This window comes from Corvus kubaryi, unplaced genomic scaffold (genome assembly GCF_017639235.1).
Source record: "Corvus kubaryi isolate FWS band 111438036 unplaced genomic scaffold, C.kubaryi_AGA036_p1.0 133, whole genome shotgun sequence".
Classification (NCBI taxonomy): Eukaryota; Metazoa; Chordata; class Aves; order Passeriformes; family Corvidae; genus Corvus; species Corvus kubaryi.
In genome coordinates this window covers 10,284,778-10,309,414 of record NW_024580667.1, presented here as the reverse complement: position 1 = coordinate 10,309,414, position 24,637 = coordinate 10,284,778, and the positions used below count along the sequence as shown (strand labels likewise).

General features: G+C 40.3%; 1 protein-coding gene across 9 annotated transcripts; it reads right to left on the bottom strand.

Annotated features, from left to right (window-relative positions):
* Positions 1–1,904: 1,904 nt before the first annotated feature.
* Positions 1,905–24,532, bottom strand: ACOT9 (acyl-CoA thioesterase 9). Of its 9 annotated transcripts, none has more exons than XM_042036140.1 (16): positions 24,353–24,532; positions 22,928–23,019; positions 21,369–21,395; positions 18,391–18,436; positions 14,609–14,779; positions 14,479–14,516; positions 12,366–12,449; positions 11,682–11,785; positions 10,816–10,889; positions 8,675–8,742; positions 8,129–8,240; positions 6,986–7,076; positions 6,131–6,216; positions 5,284–5,371; positions 4,948–5,098; positions 1,905–4,689 (listed from the first exon to the last, which is right to left on the bottom strand). In XM_042036140.1, exons 1-16 carry the CDS (start codon positions 24,364–24,366, stop codon positions 4,631–4,633), a joined length of 1,305 nt encoding a protein of 434 aa, XP_041892074.1. In that variant the 5' UTR covers positions 24,367–24,532; the 3' UTR covers positions 1,905–4,630. The 9 variants fall into 9 exon arrangements, with proteins under 9 accessions (XP_041892074.1, XP_041892091.1, XP_041892083.1 ...); XM_042036157.1 differs by lacking the exon at positions 24,353–24,532 and adding an exon at positions 23,978–24,080; XM_042036149.1 differs by lacking the exon at positions 24,353–24,532 and adding an exon at positions 23,949–24,076.
* Between the last annotated feature and the right edge of the window lie 105 nt (positions 24,533–24,637).

Genomic DNA, 24,637 nt, shown 5'->3' with positions numbered 1-24,637 from the left:
GCAGTTCAATGGGGATAAAAAGTATCAAGAGAAATAGGGAAGTAGTCCTTAAGCAGACTTGAGTTGTCATGTGATTGTACATGCTTGAGATGAACAAATGACAAAGCAGTCTGTTCTTCCAGTACTCTTTACCTGAGGTTTGAAATAGTGGAAAAATTAAATTTCATGGATCTCTGCTTTCCCAAACCCTGGGATATATTATGGGGCCTCTCTTGGAAGTGCATAAAATGTAGATGCTATTGTGAGCCTGTCTTCTCAACAGAAAGAGCAAAAATGCTCCTGTAAGGCAAGTAATGACTAATAACAAGACACAGTCTTCAACTTCCTCTGCTATTTTGGGCAAGCCTCCCACACCCCACTACTGCACCCTCAGCTGTTAAACTATATGTGGTGGTGAGGTCTGCAGCTGAAAGCCATCTCTCCAAGCAGGATGGATCTAGCTGAGACCTGGATGTCACTTCTAGAAGTATCGAAGAAGCATCAATTCAGATAATAATAATGGCACGGATTTTTGATGTTATTAGCTGACATAGCCCACTGCAGCCTTCCTGAGTTACACCCAGGAAGGTTCCTTGCCCACAGAAACCTCTTCCTCTGCAAACTCAAGTGTATCCAAAAAATAACCACCACATTGCTGGGACCCTGTACTGGTATTACATTTACAGTTAGACTCAATGATCTGACAGGTATTTTCCAATCGATTACCTATATGTAGGGAAATGGGCAGTGATGGCAGGCTAGCACAGCTCTTTTGAGAGTGCTATGGAGCTCATACATAGTTCTGGAGACCACATTGCTCTGCAGATCTCTCCCAGTAATCTGGTCTCAACTGAGCTGAAATGAGCTGATGCCAGTCAGAGCAAGCTCCGTGGTGTGATTTATCTCTAATGCAGATGGCACCTGTCTTCTCAACAGAAAAAGCAAAGAGCTGAGCAGTTACCACATAGTGATGCTGTAAGGACCAGAACCTCTACCAATCTTCTTTCTGAGTGCCCCAAGCACCAATCCCCAGAGTCCCATTCCCCTTCTCCAGAAATCTCCCATTTCTGCTACGTAACAGAAGGGAAGCAAGGACCAGCCAGTGTCCAGCAGTGCCTCCAGCCTCAAGGACTGGAGCCCCACAGGGCTGAGGACCTCTGCTGGCAGAGAAGTGCTCCGGTATATTTTCTGTGCAGGTCTGGTCATCCAACTACACCTTCCACAAAAGGAGTCCCCAAATTCTCTTTCATGAAAGCTGAACATTTACCCTTTTATTTTCCTGTCAGCTTGTTCCTAACCCAAGAAGAAATGATCTCTCCCATGCCTAGTTAAGAACGCAGTCAGAGGAGAATCAGCAATCAAACCAGTGTCACCAGACAAAGGTTGGACTGGACGTGCAGTAAAACCCATTGACCATGCAGTGAGCTTAGAGCAGGTTTCTGAACTAGAACTGTTGCTCAGTGGCCCACGTTGCACCAGCTCCTGCAAACTTCTTCCCAGAGTGCTGAACCCCAGAATATAGCTGCAAAGGAATGGTCTGTATTTGAAAAAGGGCTACTAGAAGCTGTTACATGAAGTTTAAGTAAGTAATTTTACTATTTTTTTAACCACTGAAAAATGAACACATTTGAAACAAAGCACTCCTTTGAGCACTTAATTCAGCCAGTCCCACAGAAATCTCCTTTTATATCACTATTAAGTGAGAGGGCAAGGGGAGGCAATCCTGCTCCTCCTCACTGTATTCCAAGACATGATGGGCACAGACATTTGCTTCCTGCTACAGAGCCACAGTAAATTAATTCTACAGATAAGTTTACTATAAATAAAAATATTTTCTAGCAATTCCTTTAGGCTTCTGTGGTAATTGTTAGTCACCTACAGCAGTGACAGGTTGTATGTAAGTTGCAACATAAACCAAACATAAATTACTATCTTGAAATATTTTAATTCTAAATGTGAGATCTGAGAACATTTTTCTCACACACACAAAGGCACAAAGCAGCATGCATACCTCTGAACACATGTAGCCTGTCACCAGAGAGGGTGACAGCTTCTCAGAGTAGAAAATGCATCAGTACATATACATAGCAATAAACAGAAAAGCATATATCTTTTACATATGTGTATATACACACACAAACACATTCTGCATGTCTGTACATACATTCTGTAACTACTGTCATTGTGCTATATGATTAAGTTATCATGAACTTTGAGAACACATCAATTTTTCTAGGCATCTTCATTTGTGGCATTCATTTTCTTCACTGTGTCCAGAGGTTCTGATGTCACACCTTCTTCCATAGTCTATTACTTCTCCTCTTCTTCTCCTCTACAACCATTTCCCAAAGGCTGAATTTAGAAATTATGATAAATTCATCTTTAAATGCAGCTGAAAAGTCAGTAGAGGACAAACTTGATATCCCCTTAACTTACAAGTGTTAAAAAAAGAGCGATCCAGGTAGGACCACTGGGTCAGTGATAAAAACCTGCAGGAGTAATACATAGTTCTGAAATAGATCCTTTCATTTCCTGCCTTCCTATTTATTTTTTAACAGTCACCACTGATCCCTGCAGGGAGGGGGAAGAAGCTCAGATAGAATTTCAGTTCTTTATTTGTGTGGTCAGTCTAATAGAGTCAGTTTTAAAAAGGAAAAACCCCAGGAAATACAATGTTATCTCCACAGCATCACAACAATTAAAGAAAAATATTTTAACATCACAGATGTTAACATCAAGATTTTAACGTAGAGCTGAGTCAGCACTGGAGTGTGGCTGAAGAGAGAAACTCTATGGAAGGAACCAAGAGTTTACTATCAGGGCAATGCATGAATCTGCTCTGGATCAGGCCACACCCCTGTGCCTCCTCTGGAAAGCCATCTAACTCATCCATTAACAGCAGCTGAATCTTAGGAAGGAAAGGCTGACGTGTAACATGCCGATTATTACAGTGGTCAATTACAATTCCTCACAGGAATAGCAAAGAGCTGTTAGGAGTCATGAACCTCATGCCATCCTAGCACCAAAGGAAACTGGTCCTAATTGTGACTGTCTCAGGCTTTCTTACTCAAATAAAAGCTCAACATGCTGCTTTATTTTACCAACCTGCTTCATGCATCTGTCCTGATTCACACAATTCCTATTTGCTGCATTCTCTTTTCAAAAGACTTTAAACCTCACATGGAAGCCAGAATCTGTTATTGTGTATTGTAAGACATGACATTTCATGCATTTAACCACTGAGCCCAACTCCTCTTTGGCTGTCCTGATCAGTTAGGACATCAATCTTGACATGAAGGTACCAGAGATCCAGGTTTGTGCTTGTGACATACTCACTACTAAAAGCTGATGCCTCCCATCCACTCAGCTTCCTGGTTTCAAGAAATTGGAGATTATTAAAACTTTCTCCATTACATCAGAAGTGTTTCAGTATCAAGTACTCTGTTCCTGTTATTTATTTGCCGTAATTATGTCCACCGTGGTGTCCCCTCTATGGTGGGGAAGTACTCTGACCTTCACAGGTAAACTTGACAACCTTCAGAGCTGTGCAGTACTCATACTGCACTACAGTCCACTAAGAGTACAGATAAATAATCCAGCTGAGGAGGAGACTGTCCTCTAGCTGTACCACCCCTCAGTGGGATAAAGATCCTCCCATCATTCAGCAGCTGACTTGGGAGTTGCTCAACACAGATTCTCAGGACCCCTAATTGCAGCACCAAACATCACCATAACCATTTGGGCAGCATTTTACCTTTTTTGTTCCCAATCCTTAGTAAACCAAAATGTTCTGTTCTACAATGCTATTTCCCAGTCCCACCCAGTCTCAACAATCAGACCTCTAGTGCCCAGGCCATGAGAAGTAATTCACTAAGGAACTCAGAGTTATATATTAAAACAAAAAACAAAAAAACTTAGAAGAGGCTGGCAAGGACACAAACAGAACATCAGAAAATACCATCTGGCCGCCTCCTTTCATTGCAAAAATCAGTTTCCTCCCAAGGGAACATGAAACCATCCAAACAGAAGCTGCAATAACCTTGTAAAATCCACACTGATGGGAAACACCTGCTTTCCACTGTGCACACACTAGTAACTTCTGAGCCTCTGCTGCTGCTTAGATGCATGTGTCCTTGCAAAAAAAGAATTATGACCCTTAACCTAATTTACACAAGAATGTAGGTCAAATTGTTTCACTTGTGTTTATCTACTTATTGCACACCTTTTTCTGACAGAACTTCTATCCCTTATCAGGGAAACACAAAGGAGAGCTACTAAGGGAAAGGCAGCAGATGGTGACAAGACAGCAAAGGTTGTAATGAGATCTCTCAAAGCGGACAAAGAGAGTCTACCCAAAGCCTAAGACTGTATTTTTTCAGCCTCTTTTCCTAGCACTGGCATGTAAAAGATTTCAACAAATTCTAATAGTAAAGAATAAAAAAAATCCAAATATATGCAAATACATAAAGAATACTAAAACAGCACGGTTTGGTGTGGAGCTTGGGTTTGGTTGGTTTGGGGGTTGTTTGGTTTGGGGTGGTTGTGGGGCTTTTCTTTGAGTATTACAAGCACCTCTCCATTAGCCACCTCTGGTGACAGCTTTTGCCAAGACAGCATGCTGCTACACTGCTGAGGCAGCACCCAGTGCCTGTCAGATTTCTTTCATGACTGCAGTAAAGTGTCGCTTCCCATCTAAATACAACATGGACTCTGAAATAAAGCGGACAAAAGAGAGAACCACATTAGGAACTTAGTATCAATAGTGGGCAACTACAACTACACAGATTGGCAAAAATAAGAAGCAATCCACACTGTCATCAAAGCATAAAATGTACGTGGTTTGCCATGAAATCCTGTTAAATTACTCAAATGCCAACAGTTCGTCTATTAAAATGACCAGTGTTCCAAGAGAAAGAAATCCATCTTTTTTACAGAATTATGATGACAACATACTAATGGGATACTTGCCTCCATATGTTTTAGGTACAACTTGTGGGACCTCATTTTCTGATATAAATGTAAAATGGAAAATATTGGTAGTATGGTGCTCCCTGGTATTTGCATTGTAAACTTCACTGTGTACTCGAACCTGGATGTAGTTGTTTTCTGTATAACAGACCTACACAGTTAAAACGAGAGTTACAGCTTGTAATTTACCACCAGTGCTGAAAACTGTAACAGACTTCATTATAGCGTTTAACAAGGAAAGTCACACACTCTCATAACACAGTTCATTATCAGTGACTAACACTGGTGACAGCAAAGGCAAGGTTTGCTCCTTTTCAAAAGGAAATCAATTCCTACCTGTCCAGAAAGCAGTAATAAGGATCCAACTTCAACTGGCTTCTGAAACATGATATCATCAACAGATACGATAAAGGGTCTGGAACCCCTGAGGAAGCAAACAAGAAATTTATTTTTAAGAATAAAAAGCATGTTTGAAGGCATTTAAAATATCTACTTGTCAGCATTTTAATGAAGGGTTACTAGAGAATAAATCTCTTCCTTAAACAGAGGCTACAGGAAGTGTTAAGGAGTTATGTCATCACTGGAGGAAATCTCTCACACCAATGAAGTACACACTAAGGACACATTATTGCACCATTATTGTATTTTATGACTTACACTTGCTAGACAATCTTCATGCCATCATTGCTCAGGCCTCAGTTTTTCAAGGACTGACACAAACCACTGAACTTTACTATGCATATTAACTTACATATAGACCTTTGCTGGGTGATGACTTCAGTCACTTCCTAAGCTCAAGCAGTTACTAGAAGTTCAGAACCCATTCCTCTTGTGTACTGAATGCAAAGATGTAATATTTATTTGATAGAGTGAATATGTTATATGGTTAAAAAGTCCATCTCAATAGCTTGGTAAGAGAAAAGACAACAGAAAAATCAATGTATTTTCTATCTTGACAAGTAACGCTTAAAACTCAAACTTCAAGCAGCAAGGTGCCAATCTCTTTGTAAACATGACAGATGTTCCAAGTAGAGCAGCACTGTGCACTAATAGTGCATGATTCTACCAGACACCTAAGTTTTTTCAGCTCAGATTGTCATTAGGTTGGTTAGCTTGGGTTCCCAACCTCTGTGTATGTGCACAATGCTCTGGATTATATAAACATTGCAGATCTACAACTCACCCATAGCTGCAAGCAGTTGCCCATCCCAGTTCAAATGCCTTTCTCATGAGAAAACCCCCAAAGATCCTATTGAAGATGTTCCGTTCCTGTACATAGAAACAAATACCAAATTCTTTTCAAAGCCTTATGTTGAAGTCTGCACTCCACAGTATTTAACAGAAGTCCCAACACCTGAATATATAAAAAGCACTACTGAAATACGTATGTAAAATTGAAAACGCCCAAGGCAACTTTACTTAATAGGAGCTCCATTATCCGACTAATCTGACAGCAAAGGTAACAACTCAAAACTGTATCAGCAACCAAAGGCCAAATGTTTTGCAAACACTTTGCAAAGGAATTTCTTTACACAGAATGGACAGTCTGGTAAGAAAACAAGGTCATTAAAAATCATCCATTTTGCAGTGGTAATCCATACAAACAAAAAACTGGTGAAAGAAACTAGGCTCTAAATACATTGCAAGGACTGCAGAAGCCAAGTAAAATAATGGTTTGACTCATCTTACATGAAAATTCATAGAGTCACAGAATGGATTGGGTTGGAAGGGATCTTAAAGATACCTCATTCCAACCTCACTGCCATGAGCAGGGGCACCTTGCACTAGACCAGGTTGCTAAGAGCCCCACTCAGTCTGAACGTTTCCAGGGATGGGGCACCCACAAATTCTCTGGGCAACCTGTTCCAGAGCCTTACCACAATCACAGTAAAAAACTTCTTCCTAATACCTATTCTAAACCTCTTCCCTTTCAGTTTAAAGCCATTACCCCTTGTCCTGTCACTATCCTTGTAAAAATTCCCTCTCAAAGTTACTTCTCAAGTAACTTTCTGTAATTCATTAATATTTCTCAAAATACCTCAGGATGGCAAATCTGCAGGGCTTTTAGCTTTGCATCTTCCATCCACACTGAATTGAGTGGTAATTTACGACTCTTGAAACTCACTGTCCTTTGGAAGAGACAATAAACTTTACAGTCCACAGAATTAGCAGAATTCAGCAAGCCAAAAAAGCATAAATAGCAAATGCAGACACACACTAAAAAAAAACCCCACAAAATCATAGAACACCATAATAAAACCCAAAACAGAAATGGTATCACTAAACACTGTTCCAGCTGACCTTGAAGCCTTATCTAAAGCTGTCCTTTGATTTGTTACTGCAATAAACCTATGCTTCTGATATTTCAAAAACTTCTGCTAATGTTCAAGTTTATGTGAATGAAGAGGCTTGAGAAAGGTACATGAAAGAAAAGATGAATCACAATCACAAAGTGCTCACTTTGTCAGAGAAGCTTTGCTCTGTTTTTTGTCATAATAGGAAATAAAAGCACACAGTGAGCTAATAGAATAATTCAACATCAAACATGCAGACAGTTTTTGAAGTTTTCAAACCCAGATGGAATGCATACAAAGTACAACTGCTAATTTTAAGGGAAAGCATGTCTGCCTCTGGTAAACAGACTTAAATTAACAACTGTATAGGCTAATAAGTTAAAATTATAAATTATCACAAATACAACATTGCACTAATGTAATTAGACATTGTTCTATCACTGTTGGCATCAGATGACTTCACACCAATCTCAAGTATAAGAAAAATATGCTAACAACTCCCTCAAATAATGTTGGCAGGTATTGTATTTAAAACACACTGCAAGGTTATTTGGTCAAAAGGTGGCCAGTTCCTGCCTTCACAGGTTTTTTAATTAGGTATCATGGCAGAAAACTGATTGTGCAAGTCATGACCATTCCATTCTCTTATTTGGTCAAACATCATTAACCTTTTTCCTCAAAATTATTCCTAACAGCTTGTTTAGAACAACAGAAGATTCTCCTAAGAACTGCATATGTCACAATAAAGTTTGTACCTGCATTTCAAATAAACTGCCACAGAATTTAAGTGTGCATTTATTCCAGACTACCCTCTTATGAGCACCCACTCAAAAGGCACTTTTCTCTTTGATAACATGACAGTTCTCCTTCACCCCTCCCCTTCTTGCCTTGTGTCCAATGTATTAAGGAATATATCATGGACAATGTTTCTTTCTTCTGCAGTGGGAGCCATTTTCAGTAAGGAAGCAGTGCTGAAATCAATCCTCCTCATCTTGTTCACTGAATATTAAAAAAAACCCATAGTATTAGAGTTCAAAGAAAACACAAATAATGGCTCTCAAGATTTTAACCTCGAATCAGCTGTCTTTCCATTTTTCCTTTTCCCCCTGCAATTTAAATCCTGTAACTTCATGGTCCTATAGATCCAAACAGAAATTTGGCTTTTAGAATTGACTGCATTGAAATAAAAATAAAGCAGAAATTCAGTAGTACCTCGGGAATGTGATGAAAAACTTCTATATGTATTTTATGACACCCACACACTGTTCCTACAGAAAACTTGAGTACTCCCCTCAAATACAGAACATATCTAACAAGAAACCCTACAGAACAATCAGCTTCAGGTTTTGCCAATGGTACAAGAACTTTACTTCCTCCCAGCTATTAAGTTGCAACTGAGGCAGATGTGCATACTACCAGGAAATACAACATACATTCCCCTTGCTTGAAGATTTCTTCCTCCTCAGGGCTCTCAGGAATGAGTGGATTAACAAACGCTGGCCTACGGACAGGAAGTTTTTTTTAAGTTACCAACTTCACAAGAATTTCTCCTGTAAATACATTATAACAGTCTTCCATTTTTACTCACATACACAGAACAAGATGAATGACATACTTCAGGTTATATGATAGAAATAAACATGGCTGCCAACAGAGTATCACATTAGCTTTAATTCTGAACAGGCAGCTAAGTGATCCAACCACTACCTAGTGCAATCAGGAAAGAGAAAGTGACACATCCATGGTTCTTAAGAAGCTAAAATTGTACCCATAAATTATAATGAAGACTGTTCAAGAAGAAAGCTGTTCTGAAACTCAGCAAATGAAAACATGATGATTTACGATAGTCTAAACCAAAACTTGATTGGTACCACTCCTCCTGGAATAGAAGGAGCACGGTGCCGTAGCTAGCAAGTGTTTTTATAATCTACGTGTTCCCTTGACAGCCTTATCTACAGCCAAAAGCTGTTTACCACGTGCACCACTTATCAAAGAAGATTATGACGTGCCTTGAGCACAAATTTCTGTTTGTTTTACTGCATGAGTAAGTTTACTTTAACCTAATTATATAACATTATCTTCACAAGTAAAGACAAATGCTTATTTTCAAGAGTCATTCTTCCCCTTAATTTCTAATTATTATTTTTCTACTTTCGATATTTATACAAATGCTGAGAACAACATACATATATGTACATATACACACATGCACACACATACAGACCTGCTGAACAACTCATTTCTACTCCAGGCCTTTACTTGGGCTGCCAACAACAGGCAGAGAGGATCTTCTCTTAGAACAAGCTGCTCTTTCCTGGTTTGCTAAACCTCTGGGTTTTGGAGACCCACCAGCTCCTTCTCCATCACAGAGCTCATGTCCCCTCTCCTCAGCTCAGCACACATCTACATCAGATCTCCTGACCAAGCTCCAAGCTGCTGAGATGCAAGTTTGCTGTGATCCCAAAGCCACACAACCATGTTTCTGTGGGGCTACAGCCAACCTAACATATCCCGTACCTCTCTGAAGAGTTTTGACCCCACATAAATACCCTTCTTATATGGACAGAGTGCTTCCAAAACACAGCCGGTCAGTGGCCACCTAGTTTGTACAACAGCCACTGGAGTTGGCACCTATCTGCACAAGTCCACGTAGGCTTGTCCTCAGTCAATCAGCTACTGAAGAATTAATCAAATTTGATGTAATTATTTCAAAAAATTAGTCTTTAAAATGGGAACCATAATATAATTGGATTTCTTAATGTACAGTATGTTCACTGGTTCTAGAAAAAAATCTGAAGAAAACCAACCTAGAAACTACTTCTAATTTATCAGGACTGCATAATTCTATCATGTAAAACCCCTTCATTAAACACAACCTTCTTTGGTAAGTACAAGCAATTATTTAAACCAATTAGAAACAGAGAATTGTTTATTACTTTGGCAGACTATACAGGAAAGAGATAAGAATTACAGCCAATTTTTCTGATGCTGGAGTCATAAATCTAAACTGCAACTGAGCAGCCTTTTATTCTAATGACCAAGGAATTATAGAGAAAGTAAAACCAGAAAAGTAACAAAATAAGTGTCTGGGGGTTTTTTAAGTTCTGCGTAATACTTACCAGTTCCATCTTAGTTACACAAGCAAGTTTTAACCTGAGTTATACTGATGACACCTATTGTCTATAAGGGAATTAATGGTATTGTTCACTCAAAGTCTACTTAACCACTGAAACTCAATCATTAACTACTAGAATGCAGGTGGGTTTCTGGCAGACTCGTTCACTTCTTCTCATTCACTTCTGTGTTCATTCGGACCAGTCACTCAAACACAGAGAAAAATCTGTTAAAAAAAAGGGTCAGATCCCAAGACTACCAGCAATTCCTGGTATCATGACTGCTAAAATCAAGTCTGAAGCTTGTCACAGGAAAGTTAACACTTGCCAGCAGAAAGCATCAACTATGTGGTTTATTGATGACCTACATTATATGACTCCTACCCATACAGAGCAAGCTGCCATGTTTGCCACTTTCAGTACAGCAGAAGTTAGGAAACTTTTCCTGTCCTACAAATTACCGTGTATTCTCTGGGTCCCGGGCCACCATGACAAAGGTTGCATCTAACACAGGGCTGTAATCACCATCATGTAGCTAAAAGAGACAGGAAAAATATATTACTGAACTCTAAAATTGTAAATGTGCTTAGCAAACTGTTTAGTTGACATGAACTATTCAATCACACTGTTAATTCTGCTGACTTTCACATTCTGTCATTCCTTCCAACACCTCTTGCAATAGGCCAAAGAAAAGGAAATAGTTAAAACTTTCCTTTCAGAAATTCTACAATGTAAACATTTTCCAGGTTGTTAAAAACTTTGAGCTGCGAGGGGAGGAAATCAACATAGGCATTGTAAAAGGACCTGCTTAACCTTTACTGTGAGAAATGCCATAGCATTTTTTTTAATACCAAATTGCCACTAAGGCCAGCACTGTAAGGAGTTCAGACAAAAAAGGTGTAACATTATCTTCTACATCAGAGACTTTACTTCAGGAGAGCAACTGAATAAAAAAAATTTACCCATTTACCTGAATTATCACAGAATCATAGAATCACAGCATGATTTGTGTTAGAAGGAAGCTTAAAGACATCCAGTTCAAACACCCCTGCCATGGGCAGGGACACCTTCCAAGATCAGGTGGTTCAAAGCCTCTTCCAACCCAGCCTTGAACACTTCCAGGGATGGGGCATCTCTGCTTCTCTGGGCAACCTGCTCCCGTACCTCACCGTCCTCACAGCAAATAATTTCTTCCCACAATCTCATCTAAACCCATTCTCTCAGTCTGAAGCCATTCCCCCCTTGTCCTGTCACTATATGCTCTTGTAAATTCCCCCTGAAGCACCTCATGCCTGTCGTAAGATGGAGAGAGGTCACAAGAACCAACCTGCAGCATGTGCATCTTCACTTCCATAGAGGTCTTCCCAACCCAAGAAACATTGCCTGTGAATTTGATGTCACAATCCGGATGTATAATCTTCTGGCACAAATCTACAATACAAACATCAGGGGTTACTGGAGACAGATCACTCACAACTGTCCTAGAATGGCCAGATTCTCTAGGACCTTTATGTGATCTGAAAGTGGCAACACACACAAAGACAACCCAGAAAAGACAGTTGTTGCAAGGGACCACACTGCTTGTCTGCAGTTTCTGCCCCTGCAGACTTCTGAAGCCAGAACGGGAGTAGGAAGCAGGCACACAGGTGGACAACAGACTCAAGGAAGTGCTCAGCAGAACAGGCAACACAGGCAAGATCCACCAGGATAAACACAGTGCAATAATGAAGCTAGGAACCTGCATGCCAAAATAAAACTAAGCACAAAAGTGCAGGAACCATGGAAGTCGTATTTTGAAGGGAAGTGACATATGAATGCTGAAAAGCATCTACAAAACCCCCTTCCCATCTCCTGTCAACAAAAGCCACAAAACTTCAAAGCTAAAATAAGATGAAGTGAACAAAACAGGAGTGAAGAAGGTATCCTCAATAAGAACCATGGGAAGGCAGTAGCTGGTGAAAGAGTAAGACAAGCAGATTCAACTATTTTTATTTACTAAATTGCCACTTACTGATTTTATCCACCAGAGCTGTGACTATGGATAAAGGAGACCTTGGCTGCATTTCCTGCTTGGTGTGAGTGTAGCAAATAAGAACTGTGAAGAGACCAAAAATGGAGTCAGCTCTTTAATAAAAACATAAGTGGAACAGATCAAAGTCATCTTTGCAAAGCGTAAGAGGTACCTGGAAAACACAAACTAAAGTATCCTACTACAGGAGAGCACACTTTCCACATTTTCATGTATGTAACACATGGGATTGTTATAAAGAAAACAGCAGCAGATGTCTCAGTTTTATGCATATTTACTTACTACAAAGATAAATTTAACTAAGCATTTGAAACCAGCTCATCACTTGACTTTCAATTCCACAATCTCTTCGCTCTACCTCTGCAGCTCCCTGTCTCAGACTCTTCCTACGTTCTATTTTGATTTCATGAAGGCTGTCCAAAGATATATGCTATCTGAGGACTTTTTAAATACTGATTCCTTTCAAGAGGTGGAGATTAAATAAACTGTGCCTTACAGGCATGAAAACATAGTCAGAGGTATTTATCACATTGCAATTACTACTAGCTAAACCATACTTAAACTAATTAGGTTTGCTCATAAGAGCACATCCAAGTAAACAGACTCCTTGGAGTAATTCAAGGCTGCAAAGATATATTTTTCCCTAGTGCTCATGTAATTTTCACTCAACACAGATTTTCATTTTCAAAAGTATCTGTCTTCTACTTAGTGAGATAAGAGAGAAAGAATCCCCATATGGGCCATTCACTTCAGAGTTGGACTTGATGATCTTTGTGGGTCCCTTCCAAACCAGAATATTCTGTGTTCTGGAAGATCTCTATCCTTCCAAGTAATCTAAGATGCTTTTTCCCTATGTTTACTGAAGTCACAATTCTAAAACCTGTTAAGCTTATCAACTTACATCATTATGACTACCCCCAATATTGTCTAATATTTTGATATAATCTTGATTAACCCAAAACAATACATCCCCAGTGGAACTGACTGGGGTTTGCAGTATGACTGCAAACAAGGCAAAGAGATTCTGTGCTTTCACAGGCAAAAAGTAAGATCTTCACAGATTTCTGGGCAAAATAAACAAGGTACAGAATGAAAAACAGGCTCATGTCATCTTAACAATGGAGGGTAGCCAATAGTTTGATGTCTCCTTTTCTAATTCAGGACAGATACTGAAGCCAGTATCTTCTGCCTCCCAGGAAGAAATATCAGTCATGCAGCTATTTTGTCTATCCTCAATAGACATGCATTCATTTCCTTCTCTGCCTTCCTCAATTTTGTCCATCTGGACTTTCAGAAGGAACAGAAAAAAACTGTTTTATTCACAACTTTCCCTTAATAAGCACTTAATTCCTTGTCAAAAACCTCCATCAAAAAGCTCCCAACCAGCTACAGAACTTGGATGAAGGAGGAAATCACCTGGTGATGTTTTAAAATAAAAGTATCTTCCAGCTCTATTAACAACCTCACACTTGTAATACAGAAGTCAAAGATCTTGAACTTTTCAAGACCACAAATAAATAAAAGGAGAAAAAAATTAAGAAAGTTAACTCATGAAACAACTGAGTTGGTTTTACCCTTAACAACAATTTGCAGAACCCAAGAATATACACCAATTGTTTTTAATTTGTTCTCAGTGGATACATTACATTATTTTCAGATTATACTCTCTTGTCCCCAAAGGGATGATTAAAATATTTGCATCTTATTATCTGTTGGGGCTTGTGTCCGTTTTTGTTGAGGTTTTTTTTGAAGATTAAAAAAAAATCGAAAGTTTTCATTTTCAAGATGCACTTAACAAATTTTCTCTAAGTTCACATTCAATGGAAATTCATAATGTAGAATCACTTTTCAGTAAATTACTTTTGTAGCTGGTCCCTTAAAAATCTGACAGAGGTAGGAAGCTGAACAATTTTGCTTCCACCTGTTCTTTATCATCCTTCCTTCTCTTTCAGTACCAGTGTCTTCTTTTTTTCCTTCCCTTCTGCAATAGCACAATTATGGCTTTCCCTCCAAGGTCATACTGTGCCACACCAAACAGTGCTCAGCAGTAGTCAAATTCACTTTGTGCAGCCTTTACAAGGGCATAGGTACATACCTCCTAAACTGTCAAGATCTTCAAGTATCCTTCCAAACCTGCAATATAGGGGTTTGACAATTAAATATCTACTCACATGGCAAACAGAAGTTAACAGTTTCCTGTACGTGTAACATGGTTGCTTTGTTACCTTACACTGTTCTGTACATTCAGGTACTTTTCTCTTATTTCAGGCTGACTTCCTAGAGGTAGAATAACTTCCAAGTAGCTATCCTTCATTCTCCTAGGAGGGAGATCTTCCTGCCGTTTTGCCAGTAAAGTATGAAGAGCTTTTCTTTCTTGCATTGCTTGCACATGATCCCTGGTAAGAAAAAAACCATTATTCTGAAGTACAACAACAGAACTACAGCCCTAGCTAAAAGATGCCACATTGGTGATTGTCAAAGTTACAACCAAAATGTAGCAGAAATAGCAAGACACAGTGAGCGTGCCTTGAATAAAAAGTGAAACGCACAAAATGAGAGGTGCTAAGCAAGACTACTGCAGAAATCTTTGAAATAGTTAGTACACAAGTGGTAAGCACACACTTCACACTAATGAGATTAACAAAATGCATCTAATTTTGAATGCTACCAAAATGGTTCCCCTTGAAAAAAACAGATCAGACGTAACTAAAACGATGAGGTTTGGTGCATATTCATGTCTTCCATAGCTACAGTATCACAAATCATCTCACACTGCCAATTTTAAAGGACTGACCATCAATTTACAATCTCTCCCAAGAAGTAAAGTAGATGTACAGTGTTGGCTAACACTAACAACAAGAGAACTAATCTGCTAAGACTTGCCACCATCCACAGGTGAGCTCCCCCTCTGCAGCATCAGTTCTAACAGCAAGCTGAAAGACAAAGAAAACTAACCTACTTCTCTTTCTCTCTTCCCACCCAGACATCTTAAAATTATACAGGAAAGTTACAGAAAGAAACAACACAGAAAAGGGAGAACTATTCTTTCAGAGTTGCTTTTCTGGCACCACCAAGTCAGAGGGGTTGCAACTCTCACAATGGAGAAGGGGCCAACTTATTGTCACTTCTTTCCAATCTACCAAATGGATTCCTTGCACAAGTATCTATAAGATGTAACAGTCTTGCCCAATATTTTCCCTTATGTGTTCCACCCAAGTTCCCTCCCCTTAGAAGCGCAACCTGACTGAATAATGCAAGTATTTCCTAACATCTCTAGAATCAATACCCATCTATCAAAAACCTAGGGGTTAAACATGCAACAGTTCTGGTATAAAGCCATAGTGTATGCAAAACTATGGATCCATTTCATAGAGCATGAGAATGCATGAAACACTAAGCAACCAAACTTAATGTTAAATTTCTGGATGTGTGCCATTCCTTCAGTTGTGCATGCTGCATTGCTGAGATCTCAGTGACACTGTGTTTAACAAAACCAATTAAAAAAAAAAAAAAAAGAACTAAAGAAAACAACAGAAAACCTTTTCACCAAAAAGAAATTTTGTCTTAAATTTTGACTTTGTGTGAATTCTGGGTATTAGCCATTTAAAATGAAAGCTTACTTGGCTTGAGTATTACTTATGAAAATCAAGCTTCAACATATTTATATTCCCTCTTTTCTGTTTAACAAGTTTCAGGGAAATATGAATAATCCATGATCAAAAACAGTGGAAGTCAAGCAGAAAACTTCTGTTAGTTTCATTTGTTTGTTTGAAACATGAGATGTGGTTTACCTCATCTGGGTAATGTGACTACAATGGAGTTCAGAGGAAACAGAAAGATAACAACCTCCTCCAGAGGGTTAACATTTGAAGTTATGCCACTGCATAGAAATGGAATATACTAGATGACTAAAGAAAGATGCAATGTCCAAGATGATGCATCTTCATGCTTTTTAAAAATGTTTTTTCCAAGGTCTTTCAGTGAAAGGCTTAAAAAGAAATTAATCAGAAAGTAAATCAGAAATTTGTCTATAAAGAAACCTAACAATAACTATATTCAACTATATTCTGTTTTCACCAGTTCCATCCTGGGTCCTCTGAGGTCAGCAGCAGAATTCTTCTTGACTTCCACTTCAGAATGTGCTCTTCAATATGCAGAAGTATTGGGCTCAATGTAGTAACATTTGTCAACAGACAAATAGTGTTACACACTGCAGTACTAGTTTAACAGTAACAATAAGTCATCTAAGTATTAACTTACACCTGCCCTAAACATTCTGAGAAATGTTTACATCTTTCTGAAATGGCCACGATGCCATCTAGACTATATTTAACAATGAACAGATTAATAGTTTTAACTACAACTGAAGTACAAAACCAGAATAAACACATAAGCAAGATATATCTTTTTAATAACAAATGAGTACAAAATGCCACTGGCTTTTACAAGAGACACCACAAACCAAAGTCTCCTTTTAGCAAAATTAATGGCTGAAGATGTTCCTCCAACATGCATCCCTCCTCTCTCCCAGCATTCCAGATATATGTACATCAGTCCTTCCCTAGCTCCCTTTTCAGGACCCCTAAGCTGTTCTTTCAAATATTTCCCCTTCAGTCATTCTGTGGCCTAACTCACTTAAATCCCCAGCTGTTCATTCTCCACATGTATCAACTCTATTATTCCATTTTTAAAGTGGGCTCTCAAAGGCTACATGATCCATGTCCTCCAAACCTTTCTGCACTAAATCGGTCATTCTCAAGCACTCCCATCTGTGGTCTCCCTGGCATTACTTCTTCATGGTAGCTGAAGGATTCAGTACTCTGCAAACCATTTCTGCTGTATTTTGTACAGCACAAGAGAAGTACCTATCTGAGAAAAACACTGCTGTGGTGATCCTGGCGTCAGTCTGCTCTCCCTCCAGGACAGGAGCAGTGGGGATAAAAAAAAAAAAAAAAAAAGAGATGGAAGAACAGACTTAACCAGAGCACTCTAAAATCTCAATTTTCAAATGGTATTTCCATATGACATCGTTCCTCCTCAGCCATTCTGGGGTGTGGGAAAGGCTTTTTCATAAACAATTTCTAGAGCCCTTTCTAGCTGACTGGATGAAAAGTTCAAGCCCCCTCATGCTTAGATACTACTCTTACTAAGCAAAAATCAGCTTCCCAGATTCAGGCATTCTTGTTAGCATGCCTACAGCTGTGTTCAGATAAACTGAGTCAGAAGACCTGGACACATCAGACACTCCACCCAGGCAAGCCTCTCTTCATTTCCCTATCACTGCACAAAGTGGGAAAGAAGAGCTCAGCAAACACAGCCAAAATTAACAGTAAACATGGGACCAACCAAACTGCAATACATAATTCCTCCAGACTGCTATACCAACTTTTCCAGACTGTAACAGTAGAGTGTTACAGTCAACTCTGGCTTATTCAATGCAATGGAGGGGGAGGAAAGTAACTTGAATAAAGCCAAACCAGCAATTATTTAAAGTATATGTCAATTAATCAAAAATTAAGTTAGAGCAGAAAAAGGAAATGCTCAAAATGCTCCTGATTAAAGAGATTCTGATCCCAAGCTGACAATTTTCCAAAGTGACATGGGTGCCATTTGGAATGCAGCCTGCTACACAGTGAGCAAGCTCAGCTGCCTCTGAATCCAGCGCAGGATAAATCCACCACATGGGCAATCCACCTAGAGATAACTCAAGAGGTAACAGCAACACAGCATTGTCAGCCAGACTCTACAGCTCGTAACTCCCGTTCGATTTAAAGCTAGTGGGACAATCTTGTAAGCACCAAGATGAGGTATTTTGTTTCTGCCAGAAAAATCTTAGAAGTTTGTGATCCACAAAGTACCAATTCAGAAGCCTTGTTTCAATTACCTTTTAGTGGGATCTTTTTCTTCCCTGGCCAGCAAGCTAACTATCGGTAACTTCCACTACCACAACCCTGAGCTCCACCTTGGTTTCACAAATGAAGTCAAATATATGTAATGCACACTGTACCTCCAGTTGGTAGATGCTCCCACTATATCCCTCAATTTCCTCCGCACTGGAAAAAAAAAAAATCAAAGCAAATCAAGCTTAGTTCTGCAAGTGATAAACATGAGGTTGTGTTAAAGGCACAATTCTCATCCCAGAACAGGAAAATTAAGCAAATTCATGCAAATAGCAGCCCAGAAACAAAAGTTTGGCCAAATTCACTGCTGCTGTTAGTAGGCATATCACAGGAATGGGTTGAGTAACATAATGCCACAGCTTATTGCATATGGTCAACAAAGAGTATTTGTTAGTGCAATCAGTCACCTCCAGTGCTAATTAACAGCTGAAAGACGGCATGGATCAAGATTACATTGGGGAATTTTGATGTGAAAATATTACAGCCTAAACACAAACTGTGGAGATAACACAAATCAGAAAGTCATAAAAGAACTTAAAAGGGAACAGTGCAGCTGGGAAACAGGGAATGAGGAGAATACCAATTAAATAATCCCACCCACAAAGGCAGGCAGTATCAGCAGGCTGGTTCTTGCGAGCAGCGTTTCATAGCCCAAATTTTTAGCAGTCTGAAAGAACACAGTGTTAAGACACTGAAGACAGGTCTATAAAATTTATTGTGGCCCTGTTTGTACCCTCAGACTTAATATTAGTTCTGCACAGGTTTCTCCTAAATTTCAAGAATAATCTGCATAAGCATCTTTTCTACTCTTTCTCAGATGAGATTATTAAGTGTGCTAAGGTCCCACCAAATCTACCAAATTACCCCATGGCTGTTAGGCATGTGAATGTTGGCTATTTGGAAACACCTGAAAACAAGTAGCAACAATTCCCAAGCTCAGAATAGAAGTTGAGAATTGTATAGAATTGTATTGTGTTGTATCCTTGCTTATTTACAAAGATTTTTTTTATACAAAGAAGTTCAAATATTAGGACAAAATAGGGATATATCAAGGAAGAGCAACCAAAAATTATCCAGAATTTCATGGTGAAATTGAAAGAGGCTGCTGGTGAGTCACAAGCTGATCCTTTATCAGGCTTGTCGTTTTTCAAGCTAAATTCCTGGTCAGAGTATTCACAGTGATCAGCAAGCTGTCCTATAAACCCTGGAGCGAGTCTAGCTGATTCCTAGGATTTAAATCACATTCCACTCTCTAGGCCAGATCTACTCAGCTCTGCTCCCCTCCTCCTCAGTCACATCAGCATCTGCCCAAGTCCCCCACACCACCACCACTGCTATACCCCAAACCTCCCCTTCCCTGTTCCTTCTTCTGCAGCACCCTCAGCCCCTGTCCCTACACTCCCAGCCTATTTCTATTCTGCCTGCCTGCTAGAAAAGCACCAGCCTGAGCCAGAGGCAGGCAAGGGATTGACTGGCAGCCAGCACATGGATCCCAGTGACTCACCAACAGACAGCAAACAGCAGGCTCTGTGGCTGACCCCAGCTCTAGCTCTGGCACCCTAACAAACCTCTGATTTGGAAGCCAATTTTCAAAAAGTTTCTGGAAATATGTTTCTCTTGGAGACTGGTGGCTCATCTATTTTGGCTGACATCAAACAACAAAAGGTTCTGGAAGAAGAGGAGGACAAGAAAATAGGCAGGCAGAGACAAAATAAAATAGATTACTTAGGCCTCGTTTCTTTACAAAATTAGGCTAAACACATGTTTTGAAATTAGAAGACTTCTACAACTAATTCTAAGAACAAAAAAAAAAATTCAGTGAAAGAACCTGATTGAAAATCTTGAGAGTTGATTTATTTTGGAAACAGGGAAGGTCTGATTCCTTTTTTCTTAAGCAGCAGGCTTGCTTACAGAATAGGGATTACTTTCTTGTTACTCATACTCCAGCTGTGAAGCTACCATAGCATGCATTTGATCAATACAGTGTCAGCAGAAACACTGTTATAGCTTCTAGAACGCAAAACCTCAATTCTTCAACAGTGTGCAGACTGTGCTGGGATGGAGGGGGAATAAACAGCACTTTCTCTTTGCTTGCACTAAGTTCATCTTCCTTTTCAACTCCAGAGGTAAAAAGCTCTGAAAAAAAATCTCGGGTCCAAACCTGCAAAAATGTATATAAACTGTTAATCCCATTTAACACATCTGCTTTCTATTTTAGGTATAAAAATAAGTATTTTTCAGGCTGAGAACACATAGAATTTTTATCTTAATAATGAAAGGGACAAAGTGTGAAGTGTTTCTAAAATGCTGTCAAGCAAAATCTAGTCCATTTTACAGCTCATAAGTATATAATTTTTCTCTTTTTTTTTCTCCCTGCAAAGACTATATTGCTCTTCTAGATATTAGAAAATTAAGTAACAACAGAAATTTAAGTAAGAAAATTAAGCACGAAAATCTATAAGCTATTTCTCTTATTTGAAAAATATCCTAAATATGCAAAACAGTTATAGCAAATGGGACTTCTCCATCATTATCATGTTGCATATTTCACAGTATCTCCTAAACTGTGATCAATGGATCATCAATGCCAGAGCAGCAGGCTCTGAGTTTATCTGCACTGTGGAAAAAGACACGAGGAGGGCAGCTGAACAAGATCACTGCATTCATCTCTACCAGTCAGATCCATGCCCCTTATGCTGGTGCCTCCCCAGCTGCATCCAGGTTCAGAGAGACCACCAGCTTTGGTACAGAGCTTGGTCTGGACTTAGGTGAAAGATGCAGATTCAAATGCCTAAAACGAAGCCAAGTACTGCAGCAGCTGCTGCCATGAGAGATTTTGTATCCACAAGCCTCTGAGGAATGTATTATCCAGCACTGCAGACAGAGTATGCTGACAGAGATTTAGTGCAACAACACTGCCACAATTAATACTAGGGCCATTCACCAAAGGGAAAGGGGCTTTAAGCAAGTTAACAGAGGATAATAATGGCACTTCATTTTTCATCAAAAAGTACGGAAAAACGGTAGCTGAGTAAGTTTAATGTTATAGCAAATATTTTAGTATGTACAAATTACCACAACACACCATTATTCACATGAATGGGTGACTGTCCTGTGGAGTACAAAACACAGGTTAGATTACAATGAAAAGAAACAATGCATTTTACATCTAATAGGAGTCACTTGACTATTCTACCTTCTTCAGTTCCATTTAGGCACACGTTCCTTAATTTTAGTAACTGCAGGCAATCTATCCTTGCCTGAATTACAGTCAGTGTCTTCTTGGTTTCAACTCAGTTTGTCCTTTCCTTTCAAGCCAGCTTTCCAGTTCCTTGTCTACCAACTAACTCTGTGTGGTATCTGCTTGCAGTGTAATCCCAAGCAGTTTTCCAAACTTAGAGCTACCATGTACTGTTGACAAACACTGTTAACTTTAGAGTATCTGGAGCACTTTTCAAGAAATGGGATGAGAGCTTTTCAGAGGAAAATTCCAAAGTCCTGTTTTGTGTAGCCTTTCGGAGAACCATGGAAGAAGTGAAGGCATTCACAACTGGAACCCAAAGTTGTGAAAAGGAAGCATGTGAAAAGCTAGTAAGAAAAAGTATTTGGTGTTTTGTGAAAGCATGGATACCAAATTGAAGGAACATAGTTTACATATCAGCAAAACTCTGAATTTTAACCATTTTGAAACAGAATTTCAAATGCTTACAGTTATTGTAGTCCACAAAATATTAGTACCCCTTGGAGTACCAGAATGACCTCACTGTTTCACTATTTTTATTGGTCTTCTAGGTTGTATCATTATCAAATATCCAAATAAACAAGTAGGGCAAGTTGCAAGTATGAGACATTCTGTATCCTTGCTTCTCTCCTTTGACCTCCTAACTTACCATTTGAAAATGAAAATAAGTTCTCTAACAACAAGTAACTCTCATTTTCTCTTTTACTGGATGACCAGTAACTACTGGTGACTTCTGTTTAGAGAACAATGTAAAAAATAAGATCTCAGAAATAAGCAGTACTCCATGAAGGAATTATTTGTACCTGGTTCCAGCCTTCTTCCTCCTGCCCTTTTCTCAGTACAAGGGATTAGAATGCAAGAAAACATTTTTTAAAGCTTCTGAAACAGGAGCATTATGGTTTATTACTATTAGAGCACTGAAACAATCTTTCAACACAAAGTTCTATTGACAAGAGCAATTTCACGAGGCAATGCTGCTGATCCGATTAAAAGATTTCTGCAAGTTTACAAAATTAACAGGATTGAAACATTAAAAGTTCTGTAAGACTTTAATTCCACTCAGTTCCCCATTTCTTGGCCATTCTCTCCAGTCTCATTGCACCTGCCTGTACTACACTGACTTTCTATCAAGAGCAGCAGTTATCCTGCCAGAAAAGAACCAAGCTCCTCCAAGGCTGAAGAACCACAGGAGCCTCTAAATGTGAATTTCAATGATTATGCATATTTGTGCCATTCACTTCCAAACAACTGTGATTTTCTGCTGCTTCCTAAACACACCATGAGCTAACAGACAAGGGCATGTTCATTACCCAAACCATATAAATACATGAAGGGACACCACCTGAAGAATAAACTCCCTAGTAGCATCATTAAATCTTCTGGATTACAGCCATTTACTTTACCTTCAGACATGTCAGGAAGCCCTGGGGAGCCACTGATCCCAGAAGTGAGTGTCCTAGCCAGAACAGAAGGAAGCTTCCCCATGATGCACAACCTATAGGCAGAGGAGAAGAATTTAGCGTTATTAAAAATAATCCCATGGAAATAATTTAGGACTTAATTTGGAATTATGCTGATGACTTCAGAAACACCAGTCCTCATTTTCAGCTTGATTTTTAGAACTAGATACAATCAGTACAACAGTTCCAAGACAGTTGAAATTCCAACACCTATTCTTACCTAAAAGCAGGAAAGAAGAATGTTTCACTGATGCCCTGAGACAACCAATTTAGACCCAACACCAGCTTCTGCCCTGTAGCACCTTAACGCAGATCGGGTCCATGTGCCTCTAGGAAATCATCTATGACCCAAACCATACACTTCTGCACTTGGCTGGTTCACACAGCAGCAGAAGGAGGAATATCCCAAGGATTTCACAAGGTCTCACAAGCAGTCACATTCAGCTAAGCCTGGTCTTCTCCTCCATGGCTTAGTACTGCAGCAACTCAAAAAAGCTTAAAGTGCAGGATATAATCCTCTTAGCCATTAAGCAAGAAGGGACAACCATGAAACCCTTCAGAGAATGCAATCCACCCACAATTCACCAAGTGTTCTACCAGGTACTAGCCAGCACTACTCCTCCAGGCAAGCATTAACTGTGGTAACACAAAAACACACAGAGGGTGTGTAAAACCCCTTCTGATAGTTCACAGCATCATCCTGACAAGGAATATAGATTGCTAGTCCCTTAATTTTCTTCCTCTGGGACTGGAGTTTCACCCCGAAAAAGGAAAGGTGGCAAGTCCTCAGGCACCAACAGAAAAGCAGGGCCATTTACACATCTCTCTCTACTTCATCTCCACATATGTATCATGTACACACAAGCTTTCTCTGTCTGCAGATACCCCTGGAGGCCTTAAGAGAGTAAAAGGGAACACACCCACACCAAAAAAAAAAAAAAAAAAAAAAAAAAAAAAAAAAAAACTCAGAAGGCATCAGAGTTCCGTATGCACCAGTAATGACGTGAATGACGATGGTGAAACGCCTCTATGATTGCTGCAGCCTCTGGGCTCGGTGTGTCACGGCGCAGCCAGCAAACGCCTTCCCGCTCCAACCGCACCCCGCAGGGCCCCCTCACGCCCACAGCCCCCGAGCGGCCCGGGCGCCGCGCCCAAAGCCGCGCTGCCCGCGGCGCTGCTCAGGTATCGGGGTGCCCCGCCCCGGCCGCGCCCCGAGCCCCTCACGGCGGAGCGCGGCGCGGCTGCGGGGCGAGGGTTGGGGCACGGCCTCCCCTCCCCTGCCCGGGCTCGGACCCGGCCCCGCCGGGGGCCCCGTCTCCCCCGGCCGCCATTCCCCACCCGGGCCGAAGGACGTGGGGGCCGCCTTACCGGGTGGGCAGCATGGTGTTCGCCGGGGCTGTCAGAGCGGGACCGCGCCTGTCCCAGCCACACAGTCCTCCCACAGCAGCGGCTCGCCGCGCACAGAGCGGGCTCCGGGCCGCCCGCAGCTGGGAGCCCTCGCCCTGCTCACCCCTGGATCCCCGGGCGGCACCGCCTGGCCTCGGCCTGCCCCGTCTCTCTGTGCCCGCGCAGTTTGGCCTCTCCCCGGGGCGGAGGTTGGAGCAGGACAGCGTTAGTAGTCGGGCGGGCGCGGCCGAGCGGGCGGGCCCTGCC

Excerpts from the sequence above, each read along its gene's own strand:
- ACOT9 (XM_042036140.1), bottom strand. Across the intron at positions 18,437-21,368 it reads ACCCATTCATGTGAATAATG|TGCGGAGGAAATTGAGGGAT; the intron begins GTGTGTTGTGGT and ends TTTTTTTTCCAG. Across the intron at positions 12,450-14,478 it reads AGATCTTGACAGTTTAGGAG|TTCTTATTTGCTACACTCAC; the intron begins GTATGTACCTAT and ends GTCTCTTCACAG.